This window comes from Rhinolophus ferrumequinum, chromosome 23, assembly GCF_004115265.2.
Source record: "Rhinolophus ferrumequinum isolate MPI-CBG mRhiFer1 chromosome 23, mRhiFer1_v1.p, whole genome shotgun sequence".
In the NCBI taxonomy this organism is placed as follows: Eukaryota; Metazoa; Chordata; class Mammalia; order Chiroptera; family Rhinolophidae; genus Rhinolophus; species Rhinolophus ferrumequinum.
The window spans coordinates 13,757,031-13,780,386 of NC_046306.1; the positions used below are offsets into that span (position 1 = coordinate 13,757,031).

The 23,356-nt window shown below is 51.7% G+C and overlaps 1 protein-coding gene across 2 annotated transcripts; it reads right to left on the reverse strand.

The window, feature by feature from the left end:
- Positions 1-2,697: 2,697 nt before the first annotated feature.
- Positions 2,698-22,718, reverse strand: L3MBTL1 (L3MBTL histone methyl-lysine binding protein 1). Of its 2 annotated transcripts, none has more exons than XM_033094317.1 (21): positions 22,583-22,718; positions 22,190-22,416; positions 21,701-21,842; positions 21,253-21,403; positions 20,984-21,116; positions 20,499-20,580; positions 19,924-20,012; positions 19,315-19,419; positions 18,286-18,421; positions 17,857-17,948; positions 16,635-16,786; positions 16,151-16,227; positions 15,527-15,612; positions 15,250-15,360; positions 14,685-14,799; positions 13,709-13,808; positions 13,335-13,532; positions 13,195-13,244; positions 10,384-10,541; positions 9,886-9,948; positions 2,698-5,496 (listed from the first exon to the last, which is right to left on the reverse strand). In XM_033094317.1, the coding sequence occupies exons 1-21, from the start codon at positions 22,716-22,718 to the stop codon at positions 5,362-5,364; spliced, it is 2,538 nt and encodes an 845-aa protein (XP_032950208.1). In that variant the 3' UTR covers positions 2,698-5,361. The 2 variants fall into 2 exon arrangements, with proteins under 2 accessions (XP_032950208.1, XP_032950209.1); XM_033094318.1 differs by lacking the exon at positions 2,698-5,496 and adding an exon at positions 9,544-9,756 and having other exon boundaries at positions 9,864-9,948.
- Positions 22,719-23,356: the final 638 nt, after the last annotated feature.

Consider the following 23,356-nt stretch of genomic DNA (forward strand, 5'->3'; position numbering starts at 1 on the left):
CATCCAACTTTTTTTTTTTTCACATGTGGAAATACAATTGTCCCAGTACCATTCTTGAAGCGATTGTTCTTTCCCCAATTGAATGGACTTGACACTCTTATCAAAACTCAACTGGCCATACATGTATGGGTTTATTTCTGGACTCTCAATTCTATTCAATTGGTCTTTATGCCAGTATCACACTGGTTTGATTATTTTATCTTTGCAGTCAGTTTTGAAATCAGGAAATCTGAGTCCTCCAACTTTGTTCTTTTTCAAGAATGTTTTGGGTTTTTTGGGGCCCCTGGCAATTCCATATGAATATGAGGATCAGCTTTTGTATTCCTGCAAAAAAGGCCATTGGAATTATGGTAGGATTTGCATTGAAACTGTAGATCACCTTTAGCACTATTGACATTTTAACAATATTAAGCCTTCCTACCCATGAACATGGATGTCTTTCTATTTTTTTTAGGTCTTTAATTTCTTTTAATAATATTTAGTAGCTTTCAGTATAGGTCTTTCATCTCCTTGTTTAAATTTATTCTTAGGTATTTTACTCTTTTAGATGCTATTGTAAGTGGAATTATTTTCTTAAGTTTTTTTTAATTGTTTTTCCAGGTATATAGAAACACAAGTGATTTCTGTGTGTTGATCTTACACCCTGCAGTTTTATTTACTAGCTCTAGTAGCTTTCTTATGCATTCTTTATATATAAGATCATGTCATCTACGAATAGAGATAGTAATTACTTCTTCCTTTCCAATTTGGGTAACTTTCATGTCTTTTTCATATCTAATTGCTCTGACTACAACTTCCAGTCCAATACTGAACAGAAGTTAAAATGGGCTTCCTTGTCTTGTTCCTGATCTTAAGGAGAAAACTTTGTCTTTTACCATTGAGTACGATGGTAGCTTTGAGCGGGTTTTTTTTTTTTTTTTTTTTTTTTGGTAGATGCCGTTCCCAGTTTTCTGCTTGTGTTGTGAAACAGTGTTGTATTTTGTCAAATGACTTTTCTGTATCAATTGAGATGATCGTACTTTTTTTTCACTTTCATTCTAGCAATGTGGTGTGTTACATAGACTGACTTTCTTATGTTGAACTACCTTTGCATTCCTGAGGATCTTTCTCTTTTTCTACTTACTCTCTCATTTTATTGGGGCATATCCACCAATGGCTTTCAGAGGAAAAGTGCACAGGAGGTAGAAGTTTGAAAGCCGGTATGGTTGAAAATGTTGCCTTCACATTTGATTGACAACTTGGGTGGGTAGAAAATTCCAGGATGGAAATAATTTTCCTCGGAATGGTGAAGACATTGCTCCACTCTCATTTCCAGCATTGTTATTAAGATGTTCGATGTTATTATGTTATTATGATTCCTGTTCCTTTGGGTGGAACTGTTTTATCCCCTCTGGAAGCTTTACATCTTCTCTTCGTTCTAATTATTCTGACATCTCACAATTATGTAGCTTGGTGTCATTCCTTTTATATCTATTGTGCTGGGCATTCAGTGTGACCTTTCAATTTGGATACTAGTGTCTCTCAATTCTGTGAAATTTCCTTTTTTATAAAGTTTGTTTTATATGCTTTGTTTTCTCTGGTCTCTTATTGGCATTCCTATATTGGACCTCCAGCTAGTCCTCTAATTTTCTTCTTTCCCATTTTTATCTGTCTTTTTATTCTTCTTTTTGGGCAATATCCTCAATTTTATCTTTCACTTTTGTTGAATTATTTTACCTCTGCAATCACATTTTAAATTTCCAAAAGTCCTTTCTTGTCTCTCAGTGTTTCTTTTCCTCTTATAGCAGCCATGGCTGGTAGAGGATTTAGCTTCTGAGAAGTGGAAAAATCAATCCTTCCACTGTGATAGTTAGGAAAGAAGGGAGAATGGAGGGAGAGTGAGTGGGAGGAGACTGGCAGATGAGGTAGCAGGCAAGTGACGGTATTCCTTCTGATGACTTCCGTTTTCTCTGTAACATAGATAGTGAGGACACCTCCTGAGACAACAGGGGAGGTACTGGGGTAGGAGCTTTAAGGAGCATGAAAAAGGAAGTCAGAGTTATCCCCCTACCCAAAACCTAGCTGCTTCCTGGGCAGCCCTGAGGGTTCACATTAGAGCTAGAGACCATCAGTCAACTGTGGCACCAAATCTGCTTAGTCAGATAAGTTTCTGGTCAAGGTGTGGAGAAGAAAGGCTCTTGGACACCTCCATGGTTGGTGTTTTTATAGCCAAGTCATCTGGAAGAGCATCAGGGCAAAGGAATTAAGGATATTGACAAGAAAGGGGTAGATGTCACTGAACATGGCATTTCTGCCACTTTCTCATCAGCTCACACAGTCTCCGGGAAACTTACCAAATTCTAACTGTTGAGCTTGACATTTCCCCACCTGAAAGTTTCATGTTATTTTAAAAACTGCATTGAATGTTCCGCCCTTGACCATGTGCAAACTGTCAAGGACCAGGCCCTTTCGCTCCATTCTCTGAGGGTTCCCACTGTTTCTATTTCTCCATGTAGACATTATACCCATTTATCTTCATCCTTTGTTTCTAATCTTTAAACTAGAATACAAATCAAATTGTTTGGAACCCCTAATAGCAAAGAGAATGCTTTATTCTCTTCCGTAATAGTATCACTGATATTCACTTTGTGCTTTCTGAATATTTTACCATGAAAATAGAACGGACTCTTACCGCATACCATCCAGTTGTTCAAGTTTATTTATGTTGTTTCAATACACTGACAAAACACACCACATTTTGTTTGTAACTCTCTCTCCTTCAAGAGTTAAGTTACTTTTATCTTAAACCAGAAGATTCTCTTAAAGAACACATGTGTGCATGCACGCCCGTGCACGTACACACACACACACACACACACACACACACACACACACACAAAGTACAAAGAAACCCAACTCCACCAAAGTGCATGTGAATGAAAGTGCAAACAGGCTTCATTTTCAAACTCTGGGATCATTCTCTCTGCTTCAGAAATGAAACAGCAAGGTCCTCACTGGCCTAGGCCGGGGCTGGGCGAGGCTGCTGGGGTCAAAGTGTAAGTGGTGCCTGCCCTAGAGAGCAGGGCAGAGGGCACATGGCACCAGGCACCCGCCCACTCCCTCCCCTCACTGCACTCCCAGGTCAAGGTGCAATGATCTCATTTGGGGACAGGATGGGGGTGAAGGAGTAGTGGGATGAACAGAAGACAGATTTCTCTCCTCCCTCTTATGATTTGGTTTCTTTCCAAAGAGTTTTGCCATTGGTGCAGAAAGTGCTGAGGCCTCAGACCCCTGGGGGCCCTTGGTTCATCCTCTTTCCCGTAGGCCAGCAATAGGAGCGTGGCTGGCAGACCCACATGGCAAAGCCATCCCAGCCCAGCTCTGCGTCCTTGCCTCCTCTCCTCACAACACAAAGCCAGTATCTCTCCTCAGCGTCATAGATGAGGAGACAAGGCCAAGGAGCTGGTAAGTTTTGCCATCACCCAAGCAACCAAGATAGAGGCTCAGACTTGCTCTGCCTTACTCTTGGCCAAGGGGCGCCAATGCAACCCTCTGTACACCCAACCCTCAGCCCGAGGCAGGGCCTGTCCACTTTCTTCCCAGGAAGTTTGTGCTCAGAATTGCCTCTAAGGGCTGACAGGGAAGGAACATTTAAGCCCTGCGGGAGTTCGGATGGGAGGGCTGAATGGCTGCCATGGCAAAGCAGTCCAGGCTGGGCCAATGTGAGAGAGCGCCCCCTACTGGGCTGGGGCAGGAAACCAACAGAGCTTTGGGTTTCCCTCTTCTGTGGGAAAGATAAAGTTTCATATTTAAATGGTAATAGCCCTTGACACTTTCCCAACACCGAGCCTCACATTAGCACCCTGTCAAACACTTCTGAGAGTGTCCTACACACACACACACACACACACACACACACACACATCACATCACATAACTGACAGAAGGGGTCTGGGGCAGGCCCCCCTGACTCCACACCCTGCAGGCCCATCTCAGCACCTAGGGCCACAGGAGCTTAGCAGCTGCTCCTCACCTCCCATGGGGCTGGCTCCTGGGCTGGAGGCAGGTTTGGCAGTGGCTCAGTGGAGGCCAGGCCCCCACTTGGACAGAAAGGTCAAAGTCCCCGCAGGCACCCGGCGGGCAGTGCAAGACAGATGGAAAGTGGTAAGAAAGGCATAAGAACATGGAAAATTCAAAAGACAGAATTCACCTTCCCAACTCCCAATTTCAAGTGGTCTTTGTAAAATGCCTCAAGAGCAAGACATTTAAGGGGCAGGCCAATGTGATATTACAGGGTGTGTGTGCTACACAGAGTACTACGTTCCCATGGCAGGAGGTCTGACAGGCATGTGGTCCTCAGCGCAGGGCAATACCTTGGCTGAGACCCATGGCGACACAGAAAGATACTATGCTCAGCTTGGGGGGGCTGCCACGCCTGCTGGGGCTGCCCCTTTGGCCTAAGAACCTAGATTGTCTCACATACTCTTGTGCTGGCCTTGGCTACCTAGGCAGCCAGGCTGCCTCCTTCCTACACCCGACACAGTAAGGAGGTACGGGGGACATCCCTAGAACCTTAGACTCTGCTGCAGAGGTAAAATGCTCTAATCACCTACTCTGCTGGAAACAGGACTTGGCACAGGACACTATAAAATGCCAAGTGGCCCAGAACTGGGCATGTTTAAGAAGGCATCTTGGCTCAGAATCCCCCACTTCTGGGTAAAAGGCAGAAAGACTCCCATGGATCCTAAGAAAACATGTTTCTGTGGCTCACCGACCTAAGGGGAAGAGCCAGTGGGGTCCGGCTGGGCCATGGTGGGGGCCACTGCCCAGGAAATGGGGCAGCAGAATGAGGGCAGCAAAACCAGCAGACAGAAAGGGGGAGGTGTCTTTCTGAGTAAATACGTTTGCAGCAGGGTCACTTCTCGGTCAGAGAAAAGGGTCAAGGAAAGAAAAGCACGGATGCTGAAGAGAAAAGGGCCTCGGATTGGAGGATTCCCATTCTACCAGATTGTTCTTAACTGCTAAGAAAAAAACCCTTTGGTGATCAAACAAGTTGGCTAGGGGTGTGGGACTGCCGCAGGCAGAGCACCCCCAACCTACTACATCAGGGATGGCCCCCCCCAGCCCAGTCACACCCTCATCAGTGTGGCTGGCGGCAGATGAGTTCCAGGATTTGGGGGCTAGGACTCCATCTCCCCCAGGGCTCCTCTGCTCCCATGTACCATGTAGGAAACAACCCCGGTGAGAAGAAACACCACTCCTGGTAAGATATGGAGGGGCTGGGGGTACAGGTGGGATAGGAGGAACTCAAGTCGAGGAGGAAGCATCAGCTGCAGAAGGGAGGCCCAGCGCGGGCTGGGGGGGGGCCCAGCCCTGAGCCAGTCACTTTAAGGTGTCATCGGCGTTTTTGAACATGAGAATGGCGTTATAGATCTTCAAGGCTGGGCCCAGCTTGACGCTCATGATCTTCACAATGTCCGCCTGTGTCAGCAAAAGGAAGGCCTCGCCGTCAATCATCTGAGGGGTTCGGGAAGGGAGGTGGGAAGTGGAGAAGGTGGGGAGGGGCATGGGGAAGGAGGGAAGGGAAGGGGGGGGTATGCACGGGGAGGCGGAGGGGAAACAGAAAATTGGAGTAAAGGATATATGGGGGGAAGGGAAGGAGGCGGGAGAAGGGAAGAGCAAGGCAAAGGAGAAAGGAAAAGGGAAGGAGAAAGGAAAAAAGGAAGACAGCCATGGGGACAGAGAAGGAAAGAAAGAGATCCACTGGTTTCCCCATGTTCTCTCACACACACTCTTTCTGCTGACCCATCTGGATTTCAGTGTATATTTGCATGATGTTTTGAGTCCTCACTGACAGTGGCTTCAAAAACCTGCTCTTGCTGTCTCCGCCACTGGTCAACCTCAGTGCTACCAATAGACATTGTGGGCACTTCGATGTAATGCATTGGGATAAGGTACACAGTATTACCTATGAGCTAGTTTTGAGAGAGAGAGAGAGAGATATTTAAACTGAATCTAACCAGGCCTTTGGATCTAACTTCCAGTTTATAGGAAAGACAGGGACAGTGGAACACGTTAAGCAACACTACACGGAAGCAATGAGATAAATCTAGAAAGATTTTTCAGTGGTTCCTGTGCATTACATGGAGGTTTCTCACCACTGCAACTGCTTAGGCTGATTCTAGGTTCTTCAAAGCAAAGATTGGCGTTTGTGGTCTAGCAGTTTGGGACTACGTAACGGGACAATGGGATTATTCCAGAACAGACAAGATGGTGTACGTGTGCTGGTATGTACGGGGCATTTGAGCTATAAGATCAGAGAAAAGGTCATATTTGACCTTGAAGTAGAGGAATGCAATAGGAAATGAATTGAATGAGCCAAATGCAATAATCCCCAATAAGCAACAGGCCACGGTGCTGTGGACAGGACCAGGGAATTTCCCAAGTTACCCTAGAAAGATCCTTAGAGAGCCACACGTGGAATGTTTACCAGAGGCTGAGCTAAAAACAGTCATCAGTACTGTCAAGACGAGACCTCTGTGCTGTCACAACAGAAAGGCATGGGCCACAAGGAATTGAAGAAAAAGGGACATTCAGGAAGCAGGAAGTTGCCAGTGTTTACCCGGCTGCACGGTCAGCAGAGCCTGCTGGCCCCTCTCTGGCCCCCCACCTCCTCTGAGCTCCCATCACACCTGGCACACACCTCCCTCGGAGCCCTTACCACACTCTGCCAGAAGCAGCAGTTTGCAATTCTGTGTCGCCTACAACGCGGGAGCCTCGAGAGCAGGGACTTCTCATTGATTTCTGTATCCTCCTCACCTTATACTGGGCCAGGCACAGAACAGATGTCAATAATTAGCGGCTGAATCCATCAAATAAATACCCAGGGCTACAAGAAAGATGTCTATGAGGGGACTGGACAGGCTTTCCTTAGCACCGTGAGCGCCGACCACCAGACTGAACAGGCGGTCCACAGACCATCTATCTGCTTTGTTCTAATTCCTCACGAAACATCCCTCTCGTGACTGCTCTGTGTCCTGGCTGGAGAGCATCTTGACCAGTGTCCCTGAATGCCCTGATGGCATCAGTTCAGCCAGAGCCTATTCCCCGGGGCATGGTCCTGCCTGGGGAAACGTTAGATGTGGACCAGACCTTGGAGAAAGCAAACCCCAGCCCCCACAGAGGTCCTGCTCCACACTGAGACGCTATTTAATGTTGACGGTCCACGAGCACACCTTGCCCCCACGTTGGCTGTTGCTTTTTTATATCACAGACCATGCTGAAGCGAGACACACAACAGATGTCACTGGGAGACACAGTCCGTCTCCCCACAAGGGGACAACACAAAGCCCGGCATGGCCCAGAGGACCAAACTCTTGAGTGGCTCTGTAGCTGGCTGAACAACTGTCCTCAAAGAGCATCCATTTATGACCTGTTGTCACCTAAAGGAAGATCTGTAATGGGTGCTACGTGCTTCTGCTCCGTCTCATTCAACACCTGTGGTGAAGACCTGGCTTAAAATACAGAAGGCTCAGCTATCAAATGTACAAGTTAAGTTGTAAGAGGCTGGAAAGGCTTATTAATATCAGAGATGACAGAATCAAGATTTAAAACAATGAGACTACGGAACCACTAAGATAACATTTAATAGGGAGAAATGTAAAGTTTTACATTAGGTTAATTAAAAAAAACACACACGGGAAAGTTTGGTTAGATTATAACGGATAATTGATATAAAAGGCACTTGGGGACTTGAAGGAACCCCAAACTGCCGTGATGTGGCTATAGTGAAGCTAGTGCAACCTTAGGTTTTGCTAATAAAAATATAGGGTTCAAATTGAGGGGAAGAGAAAACCACCCAAATGTCCGTTGACTGTAGGACATTCATAAAATGGAGCACTACTCAGCAATAAAAATGAACAAACTACTGGTATACACAATGACCGGAATGAACCTCAAAAACATTACACTGAGTGAAAAGCGATGGATTAAAAAGGGAGTATGTGCTGCATGATTACATTTAGATGAAGTTCAAGAGCAGGTAAAACTAACCTGTGGTGCTAGAAATTAGAACACTGGTTGCCTATGAGGATGGGGATTGATGAAAAGGGCCAAGGAAGAACTTTCTGGTACGATGGCAATGTTTTCTATTTTGACTGATGTACTGGGTTCAGGGTGCATACATTTCACAAAACCTGTGCAATGGGTGTATTTTAAGATGGGCGCATTTCGCTCCATGTATGTTTTATCTCCCTATAAAGACATCTAAGCGTCGGTTCATCAGTTGTAACAAATGTCCCACTCTGGTGAGTGATGTCGGCAATGGGGGAGGCTGTGCCTGTGCAGGGGACAGGGAGCACACGGGAAATCTCTGGACCTTCCTCTCATTGGTGTTGTGAACCTAAAACTGCTCTAAAATAATTACCGTGTTTCCCCGACAATAAGACCCAGCCGGACAATCAGCTGTAATGCATCTTTTGGAGCAAAAATTAATAAAAGACCTGGTCTTATTTTATTATAAGACCGGGTATAATATAGTATAGTATAGTACAGTATAGTATAGTATAGTATAATATAATATAATAATATAATATAATATAATACCGGTCTTATATTAATTTTTGCTCCACAAGACGCATCAGAGCTGATTGTCCAGCTAGGTCTTATTTTTGGGGAAACACGGTAAGTCTTTTTAGAAACAAAAACTGAAACCACACAGGGGAGCAGCAGCCCCGTGTGTTCTGTGTTGGCGGCAGGGAATCTGAAACACAGGGCCCAGTTCTGGAAACACACATTATAACATCACCAACCCAGAAGGCAAGGCAAGCACCAGAATGGGGAGGAGACAGGGAGCTCCACCGCACAAGGAGGATCTGATGGGAAAACTGGCCATGTTGTGCCTGAATAAAGAGATTCTTCCAGGGAATGCGGGCAGACTTCTTGGTCATGGGCACCCACCTGGAGGAGGCACCTGTGGGTAGCTGGGACTACACTCTCCTGGGTGAAGGGGGATGCATGTGTTCTTTAGAAGTATGTAAGACCTAAACAAACTCAAAGGTCGCTTCCGGTTTTAAATTCTACAAATTAGAGGAGAGTCATGAACAAGTTCTTCATTTAAGGACAATTACCCATTAAAAGTCACAACTACCACTGACTGAACGCCCACTGTATCAGTCATTCTGGTAGAGGGACATGATTTCTACGTGATTTTTACTCCATAACGTTACAGATATGATATTAATATAGAATAATATGTATTATTCTGCACTATTAAAATATAGACTAATGGTATAATGACACTAGACATTCTGGTACAATGGTCTGTTTATCGTTTCCAAGCTCGCAATGGCCCTGAAAGGTAGTCATCATTACACCCTCATTACCGTCATTTTACCTTCATTTTATAGGTAAGAAGATGCAGAATCAGAGGCAGTAAAGAGCTCAAACTGGCAGAACTGGGATCCAAACCCAAACTGTCTACAAAACTAGTGTTCTTTTATCTACAACTCACTGCTTCTTACCTTTGGTAAGCTTTTGGGTCTTGATTCGGAGTGTAGGTTAGGGTTCTTGGAGTAAATGGCAACACCTGTGCCACTCCAAATATACGTACTTGAATTTACTGACTGTCACTGGTGAAGCTAAGTTTGGAAAACAAAAGATTGGGCAGCGGGCAGAGGAGTGAATGGAACCTGGTCTCCAGGGCGCTTTTTCCTTCCTGAGGGCGGTCTCCACACAGATGGTTCCCAAGCTGGGCCACGGTCCATACCAGATTTTTGACTAGCCTCACCCGGGTGGCACAACAGAGGGCCCCCCTTGCTGGGGGCGGCGCTGGTGAGGGCACCTGCTTCTTGGCATCTCGGTGCGTGACCCTTCTCTGTTCCCACTTTGCACTTGCACCTTACTTACCTCATCTTTGAAGAGTCGTGCTTGGTCCTCACAACCTGTCAGGGTCTGAACGAAGCCGAAGACCTTGGAAACCGAAGAAGACATGTTGCCAGAGGGACGGGGGCTTGGACGGACAGGGGAGAGGTGGGCCTACACAGCCTTGGTGCCTTCTGGGCTGTGACAGTGTTGCTTTTGCTTATTAGCCTTTTTCTTATCACGGAGATCCTTGTGTTTCTGTGCTGTTCGCTGTGTGAGGTGAGGCCCTCTGATCCTGAGGCTTGGGGCTGAGACAAACCTGCCTCTCCTGACGGATTTCCAGATGGACTAGCAGCACACCCTTCTCCCATCCACCAGGATGGGCCTATTGAATAGTCTATCTGTCAGTCCCCACTGGGCAGCTAGCAGGGGAGGGATGAGCAGGAGGTGTCAGGGGCAGTGCCCAGCTCTGCCTGACGAGGGCCCTTCCGGATCTCTCCCACCGAGGTGTAGGGAGAAGGCAAAGTGGGGGCAGATCCTCACCTCATCGATGGTCCACTTGGCGACGGTGGAGGCTGAGATGCCGGCCACTCCCGGCAGGAGCTTGCAGTGCTGCTCCCAGCACACTGAGAGGGAACGGTCAGGGTGGGCCGACAGGGATGACATGAAGAGGGACTGGTGCATGACGTCGCTCGTGAGGGCTGGAAAGCGGAGGCGGAGGCTGGCAGGCCCATGCCAGGGCTAACCTAGCCCCTGAAGCCCGCTCATACCCACGCCGCTCGGGAGGACCATGGCCCCCTTCTGAGAGCCTTGCAGAGCCAAGAGGGTGGTCCAGCTCTGCCTCCTCACCCGGGGCTCGCTCCTTCTGCTAACGTGGGTTCCTCACTTTACCGACTCTCAGGTGGGCTGTTTGGAATGACCCTCCCCCCATCCCTCGGAGGCTGCCTCACCCTGGGCCCTACAAGGACGTTCTCCTGGAGCTGCGGCAGCACCCTTGCACCACTCTCTAGATACCTCGCATTGAAATGGCCCCCAACCCCCAAGCACGTTCAGCCCTGCCAGCGGAAGCCCATTCTGTGTGGCCTCCTTTTGCTAAGTCCTTTTGGGCCCTTACTGACTTGCTCTTTAACCCTGGGTAAGTCACATAACATGGGCCTCAGTTTCCCAACCTGTAACTGAACAGGTGAGGAAAGCTCTGTGGTTTCCTCTTGCTCTTCAAACGGCTAACACTCAGGGGGCTTGAATGGCCCTATGAGCACAAAAAGCACAGCTAAGTCTTATCCTCTGCAGGCAGCCTTTCTACTGGAGCTGTTTACCAGCAGACCCCAGAGCCCACGCTGAGGAGGTCTACCCATGGATGTGTGAAAGGTCTTTGGAACAAAATCCAGAGTGATCAGTGTCCCCTCTGTGAGAAGGCCAGCTGGTAGAACAAGGGAGCCCTGTACTAAGGTCAGGGACCTAGGCTCTGTCCCCTGCTCTGCCCCTGAAGTGCCTTGGGGCCCTCTCTGGGCCATAGCCTCTCTCTGGGAAGACTTAACTTCCCTAGTTCTCAGGATAATTCTGGAATGAACAGAGTAAACAAGCGCCCTCTGGTGGTCAAAGCATGGCTCTGCAATGGAACCTAAGCAGGTGTACCATGGGCAGGTAGACCAGGTGGCCACTGCAGTCCTATCTGTGGAAGACCTAACTCTGAGGACCTGGAGGCAGGCCAAGACCCTCCTCAGTCAGGCCTGAGGCTGCAGAAAATGCATTCCGTTTCCACCAAGAGGAAACAGTATAGAGCAACAGCAAGAGGGAGCCAGGCAAGAGATCAGGACTAATAATAATTCCAGCAGGTTATTAAGCACTTTAGATGACCATCTCTTTTAAACCTTTTAAGATTGGCACTATAATCACTGGCACTTTACAGCTGAGGAAACTGAGGCTCAGAGAGGTGGCATCACGCGCTCAAGGTCTCACAGCCCGTACAAGGCAGTCTGACTTCAGGGCTGTTCTTTTAATCACTATGCTGTATACTGCCCAGGTTACAGAGCCTTTTCCTGAAGAAGAACTGGAATAGCTTGGGTCCTGCCGGGAAACTGCGATGAACTAGGTGATTTCTCACGGTCTCTTGCTGCCTTAAAATGATGTGCATTCAACTCAAGTGAGGCAATACCCACAGCGTCCCTGTGCCACCGGCTGAAGATGTGAGATGAATTTATCACACGGAGGAGGGCTCAGTCATCTATCCCTCTCCATGGAGCATGTTATGGGCTGAACTGTGCCCCCCAAATGCCTATGTTAAAACCCCTAGCCCCTAGTATCTCTGAATGTGACTAATTGAAGAAAGGGTCTTTAAAGAGGTGATTAAGTTAAAATGAGGTTGTTGGGGTGGGCCCTAATCCAATCTGACTGGTGCTCTTATAAGAAAAGGAATTTTGGACACACAGAGAGACTTGGGGGGCACATAGGCATAGAAGAAAGACCACGTGAGGACACAGGGAGAATGCAAACATGTGCAAGCGAAGGAGAGAGGCTTCAGAAGAAACCAAACCCCTCCAGATTGATCTTGCACTTTTAGCCTCCAGAAGTGTGAGAAAATAAATTTCTGCTGTTTGCGCCACCCAGTCTGTGGTCCTGGGTTGTGGCAGCCAAACTAAGACAAAGGGGGTTGAGAAGTGAACTGACAGGTAGGTTAGGTGCTTTATGTCTGTTTTATCAGCAGCACGTAGCAGGAGGTCAGACCCAAGTTTGAACCCCAGCTGTGCCCTGTACAAGGCGAATGACCTTGGGCAAATGACTCTCTCTGAGCCTCCCATTCCTTTTCTCTCAGAAAGAAAACAATATACACATTACAGGATGCTTGTGAGAGTCAGTGACAGTATATATACAGCACCTGAAATACTGCTTGGCCTATAGTGGGTGCTCAGTAAATGGCAGTAGTAACCAGTATTCTTTCAGGTAGTTGACACCTGAAAGGCAGTTATTGTTCATGTTTTCTGATGGCAACTGAGGCTCAGAGATGTTAAGTGACTTGCCCAAGGTCACACAGCTCCAAAGTGACAGCCATGGACCCTTTCCCAGGAAACCTAGAATCAAAAACAGTGGAGCCAGGGGCATCATCCTGCCTCACAGTGGAGAACCAGAGGCCCAGACAGGCTCTGCCTCTTTCCCACAGACTCACAGCAAGGCTGTGGGTGAAATGGGAATGGAACCTGTGGCCACTCAAGGCCCTATCCTATGCTCTTGCCACTGCTCTGTGCTTCCTCAAATGAAGAGACAGGGCCTCCCTGCCAGCTTCTCCTCCTCTGGGCCCCTCATTCCACCATTTGTAAACACTTTGTGGGACATGGGAGTAAACAACCCTGGACTTACTTGGGAAATCTTCTTGTGGGATCTTCCGATACTTTGGAGGGCGTCCAATCCTGGAGAGAGAGGGATCAGGTCCATGGCAGGGAATCAGTGCCTGGCCTGGCCCAAGAGGACGTGAGGCCCTGCACCCTTGCCCTCCGCACCGGCCATGATGACGAGGCTTCTTCCTTAGGGAGAAGCCCGAGAGGTTCCTCTTACGGGCCGAGGCCTCTGTGTCGGACAGCTCCGCCTTCAGCCGGCTCTGGTTCCTCTCAGCCAGCGGGCAGCCCGAGAGGCAATGGTGAGCTGTGAACTTGCCTGTGACGTGGCCAGACCCGTCACAGCCAGGAGTGGGGCATTTTCTGGGGAAATAGAAGGCTCAAGTTGGGCTCAGTCCACTTGTGCCCATTAACCCTTCCCAAACAGGGCCCCGTTTGGAGAAGGTCTTGGTGAACCCTAACTGGCCACCCACAGTAGGTGTAAAACAGACCCTCCTGAACAGTGCTGGAGGGGCTCTTAGCAGGAGCCCTTTCCTCACCGGTGGTGGAAGCTGTACTTGGAGGTCCTAGTGTGAGGCAGGCTCCGATAGCTGAGAGGAGGACAGCCCCCAGGGGAGGCAGAGCTGGTCTCTCTGGGTCCTGGAGGAGCAGGAAGAAAAGAGTGAACTCAGGGTGCTGGGGGTGAGGGTGGGGGGTGGGAGGAGCCGAGGGCATTGAAGGAGCAGTTTCCACTGGGAAGGTCAGCACTAGGGACCAGTTCCACAAGTACAGCGGCCCTGAGTTAGGATGTGACACTCCTTCCTGCTACTGGATCTACCCTCTTTAAGGAACGATGTACAGTTGGTTAACCCTGCAGGCCATGCCCGCTGTTCCCTGGGGAGAAGATCAACTCAGAGCCAGTGTGGGCACAGCTGCACCTTAGCAGCCACAGCAGGCAGATTCGTGTTATTCTGTTTGTTTCCGTTTCATTCCCCAGACTTTGGTAACTTTTTTTAGGCCCGGCCCATGCTTGGAGAACAATCCAGAAGGATCAACACCCGATGTGAGACAGATGTGGTGTTGGCAGCAGGGAAATAAGGGCAGGGAGTGCTGCAGGTGAAAACTGGGGCTGAGCAGTCCAATGACCTGACCTCTAACCCCTGCCTGCGGGGACCAAGACTTCACTTAACGGAGCCAGCATTTGTTTAGCAAATGCCACGCATGCTCTGTGTGGCTCTGGTAGATGCTGAGGGAACTTCCTGGTGTATAACTACCTCCTAAGCTTATGCTCCCAAGTGAGCTTCCCCTTCACAGCACAAAACCCCAAACCCAACAACTGGGGAAGCCAGAAGCACTGCTTTACGTAGCAGAGACTTCTGGGGCAGGGAGGATAGGGGATCCTAGAGCTCACGGGGGCCATCAGAGTCCTGTGTCAGACCTGGGCACGCTATGGGGGGGGGCCGGTGTCAGAGCCTGGGGGCGGGGGGCAGGGCTGGACTTCAGAAGGAAAGGGTCAGGTGCCCTAAGGGTACACACGGAGAGGAGGCTGCAGGGGGTGCCCTGTCTTGGAGCACCAGCCGGCGGGGTGGATGTCTGGGTGGTCGGCATCGATCCAGAAGTCATAGGCATGACTCCAGCCATCAAAGTGGAGCTGGGGAGGAAAGACCCTTGGTGGTCAGGTGTTCTCATGAAGCCCCATCCCTGGGGCCTGTCAGAAGCAAGATTCTGGATTGGAAGAACCAAGGAGCCAACCCCACAGTAATCTGTCTTGGCCACCACATTTTCCAAGGGCTTCACTCATTAAGCTACTGGCATCTCCTACTAATGCTTGGGCAGGACAAGGATTATTACGCCCATTTTGTAGATGGGAAAGTTAAGGCTCAGACAGGGGAAATGACTTGCCCAAGCCTACAAAGGTAAGTCACGTGTGAGGCTAGATGCGACCCAAGATCTTCAGCCTCAGGTTCAGAGCTCTCTTCCCCACAACGTGCATCCTCCCTAATATCTGGCTCATGCCATACCCTTGACCTCTATAACCAGCCTACAGATTTCCTGTCCAATCTGCCTGTCGATTCCCCTAGCACAGGGGTCCCAGAGCCACCTTTATCCGATGGTTCTCCACGTCCTCTACGCTGGCCACACGAATCAGAGCTGGGTTCCTACGGTCCACGGCCTCCAGCTTCATGTTGACCAGAAAGCTGTGCGGGGGTCGCTGCAGGGGGACAGCGGCCTTCAGGCCAAGGCCCAGCTCAGCAGCGCCGAGGCCCCAAGAAGGGAATCCAACTGCTGTGCCTGGAAAATTGGGACCTGCCAAAAAGGGAGGCCAGGGCTCCATGCCTTCCTGAACTCAGCTCTGGGGGCAGGGAGAGCCCACTCACCACCTTGAAGGCCCAGGCGGGCACAGCAGCAGCCCCCGTCTGTTCCAGGTATTTCTCCCAACAGAAGCTATCTGGGTCTGGGTAGTCTGGAGGAGAGGAGGAGAACAGTGTGTCGGCACCCAGGTATACTGGAGGAACTCTGGGCCCCCAGGCAGGACCAGGAGCGTGGAAGAGACAGAGGTCGTGGAGGACCAGGTCCCCTGCATCACCACAGCCAGCTCCTCGCAGGGAGTCCCCGAGGCAGAGGGGTGCCAGTCAGAAGCAAGCACATCACCACCTCACAGTTCACAGGGTTGTCTGGGGACACTGCTCCCATCCCGCTCTTTGGTCCTGTTGCTCTAGGTCCAGCCCAGCCCCATCTGAGCCCTTGCTGTATGTGGGCCAGCGTAATAGTCCAAGAGGAAAGGATATACTGCCTTCATTCTGGACTCCTGCGCCCTTGCTTGGGGGGTGGGGTGGGAGGGGAGGTCATCTACCTGTCTTCCCTTCAACCTCCACATAGTCAGGGTTTGATAAGACTCTCCTAAAATCAAAGAGTTCTCATGTCGCAGACAGGTACGAGATCAGGGAGAGGGGTGTGGAGCCTGGCCTGGGAAAGGGCGTTTGCTGAGGCGGCAGAGTCACCTTGTGGAGGGGTGAGGGGCTTTCCTTGCTTCTGGCACCAGCCCACCGGGTGGATGTAGGGACTGCTGGGATCACACCTGAAATCCAAGGATATTTCACTGTCCCGAGTGAAACGTGGAGGCCCTGAGCCTGCCGTTCTATGACAGTATGGTATCAGGTCCTTCCTCATTCTACTTCTTAGGGAAAGTTAGTGGGCTGATGAGAAAGTCAGAAAACTGCAGCATTAACTAAAAACGCTAACAGCACCCCCGCATATCGAAGGGAAAACCATGAATCGCAGGGGTGGGCTCCTCTTGACCTTGGTATTTTTAGACGAACCTCTAATATTGAGTTGTTTCTGATACAGATCAAATCCACAGAACATTCAACAAAAATGAATGTCAGGGCTGGGTCGGGGCCACATGGTGCCTAAGGTTTGAAAGTCTTGCCTTCCACCCCCCGCCACCCTCTCACCCCCAAGGCCGAGTCTGGGCCCCCCCACTACCAGTAGTCATAAGTATCGTCCCAGTTGTCAAAGTGCACCAGGAAACGACTGTCCACCACGTCGGTCACACTGGCCACGCAGACGAGGGACGGGTTCATGCGGTCGACAGCCTCCAGCTTCATGCCCACCTGGAAGCCCAGGGGTGGGGGACTCTGGGGGCAAGAAGAGGGGCTGCCATGGCCAGAGCCAGGCAGGCTAGTGCTAGCCCAGAGCGCACTGGCAAGGATAAGGCGGGGGTTCTCTCGGGGTCATCCTGGGGGTTGGGGGCTGGTCAGGGGAGAATTAGGCAGAATCATAAACCCCAGCCCCGCGTCACTCAGGAACGTCTGGCCCCCAAGGTGCACTCAGAGGAAGCCTCTCTCTGCAGGAGGATGAGTGAATGGCAGGAGGCTACACCTTCACCCAGCGTGTGCCAGGCTAAGCGCAGCCTCCCCCACCCTACAAGCCGGCTGTCATCATCCCCATTTAAAAAGTTAAATAACTTGCCCTGACCACAGTGCTAGTCAATGGTGGGGCCCGGATTTAAAGTTTGACTTAAAAGTCTGCATCCCCTGTCACAATAGTGGGTAGAACCACACCAATCACTTGGAAAACTGCGAGGACAGTCTCTGGGGCTGGATTGGGGGAGGGGGCGTTGGGAGTAACTGCCTGAACAGCACGGTGGAGTCCCTGACCCAAGGGACCCTAAACTTTCAACAGTGACATTTTTAATGGGGGTTCCCCATATCTCTCAGACCTTTTGCTTGGTTGAGATTAGGAGATACTTTAACTGCTGGAGAAAGCTGCCAGCTGCCTTTAACAGGGAAAAAGGTGACGGGTTGAGCTGCTGGGACTAAACGGCAGAGCCTCGATGTCGGGCAAAAGGAAGGAAAAAGCAGCTCCCAGAATAGATAGGGGCTTGGACCTCACACCAAGAACTGCAGAGCAAACCAAAGCAAGAAACAAGAACAAAGACATCTGAGAGCCCAGGCTGAGCTGGGGGGCCAGATACTCCGAAGGGACACATGGAGGAGAGGATTTCTGTAGAGGGAACTGGGGGAGAACCTACGGCCGGCTTCCCGCTCTGGCCTTGGCCTGCCCCGTGTGCCCCTCCCATTTGGGATGAGACCGGAAGAGGGTTGAGAGCACCAGTAGACGAACTCTCCTCTGATGAGTCAGAGACCTGGGCGGGCTGCAGTGGCTCTCCCTGGGGCGGGTGTCCACTCTGGCTCTGGGGACTCACGTGGCTCTGGTTCACAAATAGGTGCTTGGGGGCAGCCTGAGCTCTTGTGCTGCGCAGGTACTGGCTCCAGCTGAACTCCTCTTCCTTGTAACCTAGGCCCCTCAGGGGGCGGGGTGGGTGTGGATGAACAGAGTGCCATGCAGACAGAGGCTGGGCCGCGGCGAGGGCACCCCACACTGAAGCAGCAGATCGGGCAGGCCTGAGGACCCCACATCCCTCAGAAACCTGCCCAGGGACCCATTGCCGAACCAGGACATGACCCGGGTGGACACTCAAAGGGCAAGGGAAAAACAGAAGCCCTGGGGCCGAGTCATAACAGGAAGTAATGAAGAGAGGCTGGGTGTGCATTGGGGAAAGGGGAGACCAGTGGAAAGAAGGGATGGGTCTGTGGGCCACTGCCTCGCTGTGACCAACCCACCTAGGCCTTACCTTTGGGGGGCTGCAGCTTGTGTCCAGTCTTCTCGAACCAGCCAGCGGGGTGAATGTCAGGGGAGTTGGCATTGATCCAGAAGTCGTGGCACTCGGAATACCCGTCAAAGTGCAGACGTAGGCGGTAGCCACACACCTGGGCCCACGAAGGGGAATCACATGGAGTCCGATGCCAGCAGACACCCACTCCCTTTCCCTCACCTCTCCTGCCCCGCCTGGGGCTGATGCTAGCAGGTTCCCCACCTCTCTTCGTTCCCAGGTTTACCCCCATGCTGAACCTTGTCCCACACTCCCCTATTCTGTAACGAGGACAGTTCATGTACTCGTTCTGGGTATACAACAGATACAGTCTATGACACCCTCCTGCTGTTCTGAGACCCAGCCAGAACCCCGAGGGCACCGAGCAGAGCTCAGACCTGTCCAGAGCCCCGATGCCCTCGCCTGCGGCTCCCCACTCACACACTGCACTGGCCCCACTGAGCTAATTCATGGCAGCTCCTTGGACAGGTGGCCTGTTCCCAGCCCCAGAGCCTCTGCTCATTTTGCTGGTTCTGCCTGGAACACCCTACTCATTCCCAACTCCTCTCTCAAGACTCAACAATGGAGGCCCATCCTCTGGGAAGCTTCTCCTGCCCCCGCCATGTCTCTCTGTGCATGCCTGTCCCACACCTGTGGCATGTCACTGCTATGTTTATTTGGCTGATTCCCACACAACTAGGAGCTCCTAGAGGACAAGGGCCTTGTTGGACTCATGCTAACGTCCTGCCCTCGTGACCTCCTCAGGTCACCCCAGCACTGAAGCACACACTCACTCAGTGCCACCACCACCCCTCACGCTTCGTCTGGATTTTGTTCATTTTTCTGGCTTTCTGTGTGTGCCACCTTAATCCCCTATTAGATTGTGTGCTCTCTGCGTGCGGGGCAGTGTCTCCCTCCTCTGAGTCCAGGCCCTCCATGCCCCTGGCGGGCTCCATCGCTCGATCTATCCTGAGAAACATCACCAACACAGTGGTGCGAACCTCAGCTCACCTCGGCCACGGTGAGGATGAAGTACATGGATGGGTGCTGAGGGTCGATGCCTTCCAACTTCATGCCCAGTCTGAAGCCATTCTTGTTCTGAGTGACCGCCTGGTACTGTCAACGCACAGATTGGACAGGACCCAGCTTCCATCCAGTCTTATCCTTACCTGGTGAGCTTGGGGTGAAGGAGCGGCCTTTAGGCCTCACCCGCCTGGTACTACAAAGGGATAACTTAACTGGGGGTCTAAGTGCAGGGATCCCGAGGGGGATAAAGAGCTCCCAGACCCCTTGAAAATTGTGAGCTGAGTCAGGGCTGGACTGAACGTCTCCCTCTCACCCAATCATTGCAAGATCAGCATACACCATTGAGTAGAAGGTGCCAGAATTCAAAAGTCTGCAGGCCTGGTGATGGGTTCCACCTCTGTATTTCTTCCCACCCTGGAAGCCCCTTAGGGTGGGCCCTTTTCTACTCTGGGTCCCTAACCGATCTCTCCCTTTTCCATTCTGACAGTCCTTTAAGGGGTATCAAACACAGAAAACACCAGAAGGCCTGAGTTTGGTGGCGAGTCCCTCAACTGGGAATACAAGCACTTCCTAGGTGGAAATTGTCCCACTCACGTCCTGGAAGAGGCTGACCGGGGCAGTGATGGCCTTCTGCTCCTCCAGGTATGACTCCCAGGACCAGCCTTCCTTCTTCTCCCCTGACACTGTGGGCAGGAGACAAACAGGCTGACACGGAAAGTGGAGATGGTAATGGCGAAGGCCCAAGGGCCTGAGCTCATTTTGACGAGCCTTGTTCCATTTTTCTTAGAACCAAAGGTCAGAGTGGGGGCCCAAACAGCAAGGTCCGGCCAGTGAGCCGTACAGACTTGCTCACACCACCAAAGGGAAGCAGTATCATGTGATGCCATTAAAGCTATTCGAGTCTTTGAATACTTAGCCTGGCAATAAAGCCTACTCACAACTGAAGAGAGGATAAACAAAGACATGATAAAACCCCCAAGAACACATAGACACTAATGCATAAACCAGAACCATTGTCTTTCTCTCATTCTCTGTCTCTCTCACATTCTAACTCATGATCATTTATATGTACACAACACACCATCACAACCGACAGCCACTCTCCCAGCCTCACACCTCCAAATGTGTACACACACGTCACATGAATATGTACACATAGGCCACCATACCAGGCTGGCTCCTGCTCCACTCCTCACTTTCTGGGGTGTGAGCAGTGGGTTGTCCCTCTGGATCCTTTCCTTCTTGCTTCTCCTGTGGAAGGGAAGCCTGATTCCAGATTCCTGTCCTCCTGGGTTGGTGAGAAGCCCCAGTCTCTATTCCTGGCCGCTGTCTGGCTCTCTGGCCACAGGTGTTTTGCCCCAAACAGGTGGAATTTCTTCTAGGCCCCCGGCAGGAACACAGCTCCAGCAGACCAGCCCCTACCACTTGGACACAGACTCACATAAGCGACACAACCTGACTACAATTCCCCTCCTTCCCAGGTGGGGAAACAGGACACAAACACCTGACTAAGGATGAGACTCCCCAAAAAAAATGATGATTGAGTCATTGTCTTCTCTGGCCCCACCCCAAGACCTGAATTGATGGAGGGAATAGTAGGAATTGAGGGATAGCATCTAGCCCCCCCCTTTCCTCCCCACAGCCCTCTTCCTACCACGGTGTCTGGCTCTGACTCCTCCTCTGAGGGGCTCTGGTATTCCCTGTACTTCCTCTTCTTCATGGGTTTGAGGAGCTCAGAAGTGCTGGTGCACGAGTTCTGGCCAGAGGCATTCTCCACTATGACTGACCTGAGGGAGAGGCAGCCTGAAGGAAAGAACCACCCACCCACCCGGCACCACCCAGCCCCTCTCCTAAGCCAGGAACTGGAATGCAGCTTTGGGACCCAAAAGCAGAGCAAGTAGAGTGGTAAACCCTGCCCCTTACCGCTCCTGGAACAGCTGGACGCAGCCATCATTGGAGGAACCAGGATCTGGACCAGAGCCTTGCTGAGGCTCACATGCCTGGCATTGACAGTTGCCATCATCCTCTCGGGGATCCTGAGGGGGATATTCTGGAGGGTCTTGGGGGAGATCCCCTGTGGGGACCAAAGGGGCCTCAGGCCACCCACCCCGTCCCAGCCACACCTAGGCTCCGCCCACGTCGGCGCCCACGACCCCGAGGCCCTGCCTCCACCGTGGTCCCAATTCCTCTGCCTCCTCGACTGGACAGGCCCCTGCCCCCCAGCCTTCTCCACCTCAGGACCAACCCTTGGGTGCACGTGCAGGTACCCGGGGCACGCCCCCTTTGGTCCTGCCGGGGATCGAGGCTCCTTAGGGAGCTCAGGCCTAGATCCAGCCGCGCAGGGACCCAGCTCGGGGCCTGGGGCTCCTACCCGGCTGCTGAGTACTCGCATCGCCACCTCCCGCGGAGGCCTCGCTAGCTTCGTACTCCGCCACGCCTTCCTGCCGCAGCTCGGGGCTCGGTGGGTGCTCTGCTCCCACCATGTTCAGTGGCGCATACTCGCTAATTCGGAACTGGAGCGCAGGAAGGTCTGAGGACGGCGACTAGGGTACCGGCCCTTGCCCCACCTCCAGTCCGTACCGGACCCCTCCCGCCGCTTTATTCAAGCCACGCCCCCAGCAGCCCTCAAGACTCCGCCCCTGGCTGCCCAAACCACGCCCCCAGACACCTGCAGGCCTCGGCCCCAGGGTTCCTCACTCCAAGCCACGCCCCCAGAGCACCTCACTCAAAGCCCCACCCACTGAATCCTTCACCTCGACCAACCTCCTCCACCTTCAGTCTCAGGCCCCGCCTCCGGGCCCGCAGGCTCCGCCCCACAGCTGCGGCTCGCTAGGCCCCGCCAATCCCCAGAGACACTGACCCGCAGGCCGCTCCCAGGAGGCGGGACCGCGGCCTCCGTCCACTCCAGAAGCCGCACTGTGCTGACGCTAGAGCTGGCCGCCGGCCCCGCGCTTAACTGCGGCAGAACGGTGGCCGTGACAGGTATGCTACCGGTCACTCGCTCAGGGGTGCCCACATGGATGGGATCCCGCGGAAAGCAGGACACATCCAGGGCACTGCTGGGCAGGCCAAGGGTGGCAGAGGTGGCTGCGAACAGATACACGGACACAACACAGGTGAGCCTGGTGGCTCTGCCCCAATCCTGCCATGCATGTGTGTACACAAGTGAAAAATATCATCTCCTCCCCAGGATCCACACCTGCTTGGGCAGGTATGGGGATGCTCCTCCTCCCCAGGCCCTGGCTTGGCCCACCTGGAATGATGAAGGCCGCAGTGGGCAGGTGAGGGCTGGAACCTGGGCTGTCTTTGGCCACCAGATGCACGCTGACCTCCCCTGTGGAGGACCCCTTCAATGTCCTCAGCATCTCCATTTCAGCATGCCCCTCCATCCTGAAAGGCCTACAAGTGGAACACAGCCTCTAGGGTGATCAGGGAGGGAGGGGGCTTCTTTGAGGAGGAGCTGCCCACCCTCAGAGAAAAGCCTCAGCCCTGAGGGGACTAGATATATTAGGAGCTTAGCATTAACTCTGGCTACTGGCTGTAATCAGATCACTCAGGGGAGGACTCGGGCCAGGCCCTACATTTCTCCCAGTCTTGTAAGGTAGGCATGTGTGAGGGTGCCTTTGTAAACTGACATACAGAACTGACTCTGGGGAGAATGTCTCAGGCCAAAGTTCTGTCTGGCCAGCTGTCTTCATGACATAGCCCAGGCCAAGTCCAAACTTCCCTCTTTCTCAACCCCGGCTCCATTCCCACTGGAATCACTCCCTTCGCCCTCTGGGGACCCAGAGCCCTCAAGCACCATGTTCTCCCTCACTGGTATGTGTTCTTTCCCACACCCTGTCCACCACGCCCTCCCCAAGCACAGTGGGCACTCAAACATCTGTTGAATAAATGCATGATTCTGAAGAGCAAAGAGGTAATATATGAGAACCCAGGCAGTGCATGATTTTGCTTTAATAAAGCAAGGGCGATACTGGCATTTAATAAAGAGGTGTTTGAACTGGGAAATATAGGAGGGAAAAAG

Excerpts from the sequence above, each read along its gene's own strand:
- L3MBTL1 (XM_033094318.1), bottom strand. The coding sequence starts at position 22,718 with ATGGAGGGGCATGCTGAAATGGAGATGCTGAGGACATTGAAGGGGTCC. Across the intron at positions 20,581-20,983 it reads AGTCAGAGCCAGACACCGTG|GAGAAGCAAGAAGGAAAGGA; the intron begins GTAGGAAGAGGG and ends TCCCTTCCACAG. Across the intron at positions 13,245-13,334 it reads AAGCCTCGTCATCATGGCCG|GATTGGACGCCCTCCAAAGT; the intron begins GTGCGGAGGGCA and ends CTCTCTCTCCAG.